The following is a 2,450-nucleotide window of genomic DNA, read 5'->3' on the forward strand; positions in this document are numbered from 1 at the left end:
ACAAAAATATGTAATGTGATTCTTTTACAATGAAAAGAAAGAACTCAACCTTTAATAGGTCAAGAAACCCTAAAAGGGAAAACCTAGGTTTGCACATAATAATTAATAAAAGAATTAATTATTATGCACCTAAAGTTAGCTTAAGTGTAAAAGAGATAAAGGGAACTTAAATAATTAAACAAATATTGTTTAATTAATCAAGTAAATACCCGAATACTCTAACACCCCCCCTTGAGCTAGACTTAGGGAGAAGCTAAAACCGAGAATAGCTAATGAAAGCAATAAAGATGGGTCCCGACAACAAGGCCTGATCAGGTACCCAAATACAATGAAATCTCTATGAACTAGAAAAATAGAAAAAACTACGTGGGAACAAAAAATCACCCAAATTTCCGTTTAATTATTGTTTAATTAATCAAGTAAATACCCTTGTGATTCACCCCTTTTTTTTAATTTTTTACAAAAAAAATCAAATTTCGGCCTGCATGCCGTAAAAAGGCATTTTTTTAAAAAAAAATTTCTCAAACTGCATGTCAGGGTCGTACGGCCTGGATTTGGAGAAAAAATGCTCCCAGAGGCTCAGGAACCAAAATAGGTCAAATTTTATATGACCATAGGGGTTTTCGAGCCTTCTGAGCACGATGGTGAGGTCCGTTTAGGCCCAAAGTGCTCAGAAAAAAAAAGACCTATCCCTAAGGTGCATAATATGTTAGAGTATTCGGGTATTTACTTGATTAATTAAACAACATTTGTTTAATTATTTAAGTTCCCTTTATCTCTTTTACACTTAAGCTAACTTTAGGTGCATAATAATTAATTATTTTATTAATTATTATGTGCAAACCTAGGTTTTCCCTTTTAGGGTTTCTTGACCTATTAAAGGTTGAGTTCTTTCTTTTCATTGTAAGAGAATCACATTACAGATTTTTGTGAATGTTGAGCTCTCTCTTTTTGAGCATATTCTCTGTGTAATTGTTTTTCTGTATTTGCTTCCTTGCTTCTCCTTGTAACAAGTTTTTCAGCTTGCAGAGATCATTTGGGCTCCTGTGGTGTTGTATTTTCTCAATTCCAACATGGTATCAGAACTTCAAATCTGTAGCTACCTGTTCTTGTTTTGAGAATTTTTGCATTGGAAGCAGATCTGGGGTTTCAAGAATTTTTTTTATGTACCTAGGGATAGGTTTTTTTTTAGCACTTTGGGCCTAAACGGACCTCGCCATCGTGCTTAGAAGGCTTGAAAACCTCTATGGTTATATAAAATTTGACCTATTTTGGTTCTTGAGCCTCTGGGAGCATTTTTTCTCCAAATCCAGGTCGTACGGCCCTGACACGCAGTTCGAGAAAAAAATTCAAAAAAAGGGGCGAATCACAAGGGTTTAACAAAAAAAAAATTGTTAAAATTTTTTTGGGGGGTTCCCCACGGTACCCTGGTACCGTGGGGCCCCCCCTGCCCCTACCGTTGTCCTTCGGCTCCCGTCGTTAGCTTCCTCCGACCCTCGATGGCCCTGCCTCTAGCTCCCCGACCCCCGGCCGCCGCTCCGCCGCCAATCGGCCCCCGGCCCCTGGCTGCCGCTCCATCGCTAGTCGGCCCCCGGCCTCCTCGCCACCAGTCGGCCCCCAGCCTCCCCGCCGCCTGTTGGCCCCCTGCCGGCACTAGCCTCCGGCCCCTTGTCGGCCTCCCTGCTGGTCCTCGGCCCTCGCCGCTACTCCGGCCATCCCTGCTGCTCCCTGTTGGCACCTCGGCCTGTCGTCGGAAACTGCCACTCCGGCCACCTCAGCTGCCGCCTGGCCCAGCTCCTGCGCTGTCGCCCGGCCACCACGGCCTACCACTGTTGAAAACCACCGCTCAGCTCAGTCGTCATCCAACCACCGGTGAGCCACCCATCTGCCACCGCAGCACTGCTCCCTGGCCACCTCCACCCGAATAGCCACTAGACTACCTTTTTTGCCTCTTTCAGGGGGGGTTTGGTTTTTTGGCCATATCTTGGGCATACGAAGTCAGTTTTTTGAAAACGAATAGGCATCGAAAAGCTGGTTCCGAGATGGACCTCTTCATGTTGGTAATTTTTTCCAATTTTGTTGTTTCACTATGTTTTTTTCCAGTCAAAGTGAGGTCTTATTTTTGTACTCCGGGAACCATAAAATGAGCATCCAACCTCTGTTTTTCAAAAAAATTATATTTTCGAAAAGCATGTGCTGTGTACTTTCTAGCCATATGAGTTTTATTTATAGATTCTTCTCCATGCATATTTTATTCAGTTTTTTTCTTTTTAGCACTCTGGTGGATATCTTGGTTGTTTCAGGTCCTGGGATCTCTTCTCTGAGTAGGGTGTCTCTATTTTGGTTCTCCTATCTATTTCCAGTATTTTTATCATTGCCACATTGTATTTATGCAAATGCACTGAGATAAAGTGCCATCATGCATTGTTTACTTGGGATCTTGCACATCT

The 2,450-nt window shown here is 42.7% G+C and overlaps 1 protein-coding gene across 1 annotated transcript; it reads left to right on the forward strand.

Moving 5' to 3' along the window:
* Positions 1-1,499: 1,499 nt before the first annotated feature.
* On the forward strand, positions 1,500-1,928 carry LOC131060284 (uncharacterized). Its single transcript, XM_057993458.1, has one exon. The coding sequence runs from the start codon at positions 1,500-1,502 to the stop codon at positions 1,926-1,928; it is 429 nt and encodes a 142-aa protein (XP_057849441.1).
* The last annotated feature ends 522 nt before the right edge of the window (positions 1,929-2,450 follow it).

This window comes from Cryptomeria japonica, chromosome 1 (assembly GCF_030272615.1).
Source record: "Cryptomeria japonica chromosome 1, Sugi_1.0, whole genome shotgun sequence".
Lineage (NCBI taxonomy): Eukaryota > Viridiplantae > Streptophyta > Pinopsida > Cupressales > Cupressaceae > Cryptomeria > Cryptomeria japonica.

Coding starts and splice junctions, on each gene's coding strand:
- LOC131060284 (XM_057993458.1), top strand. CDS start 1,500: ATGGCCCTGCCTCTAGCTCCCCGACCCCCGGCCGCCGCTCCGCCGCCA.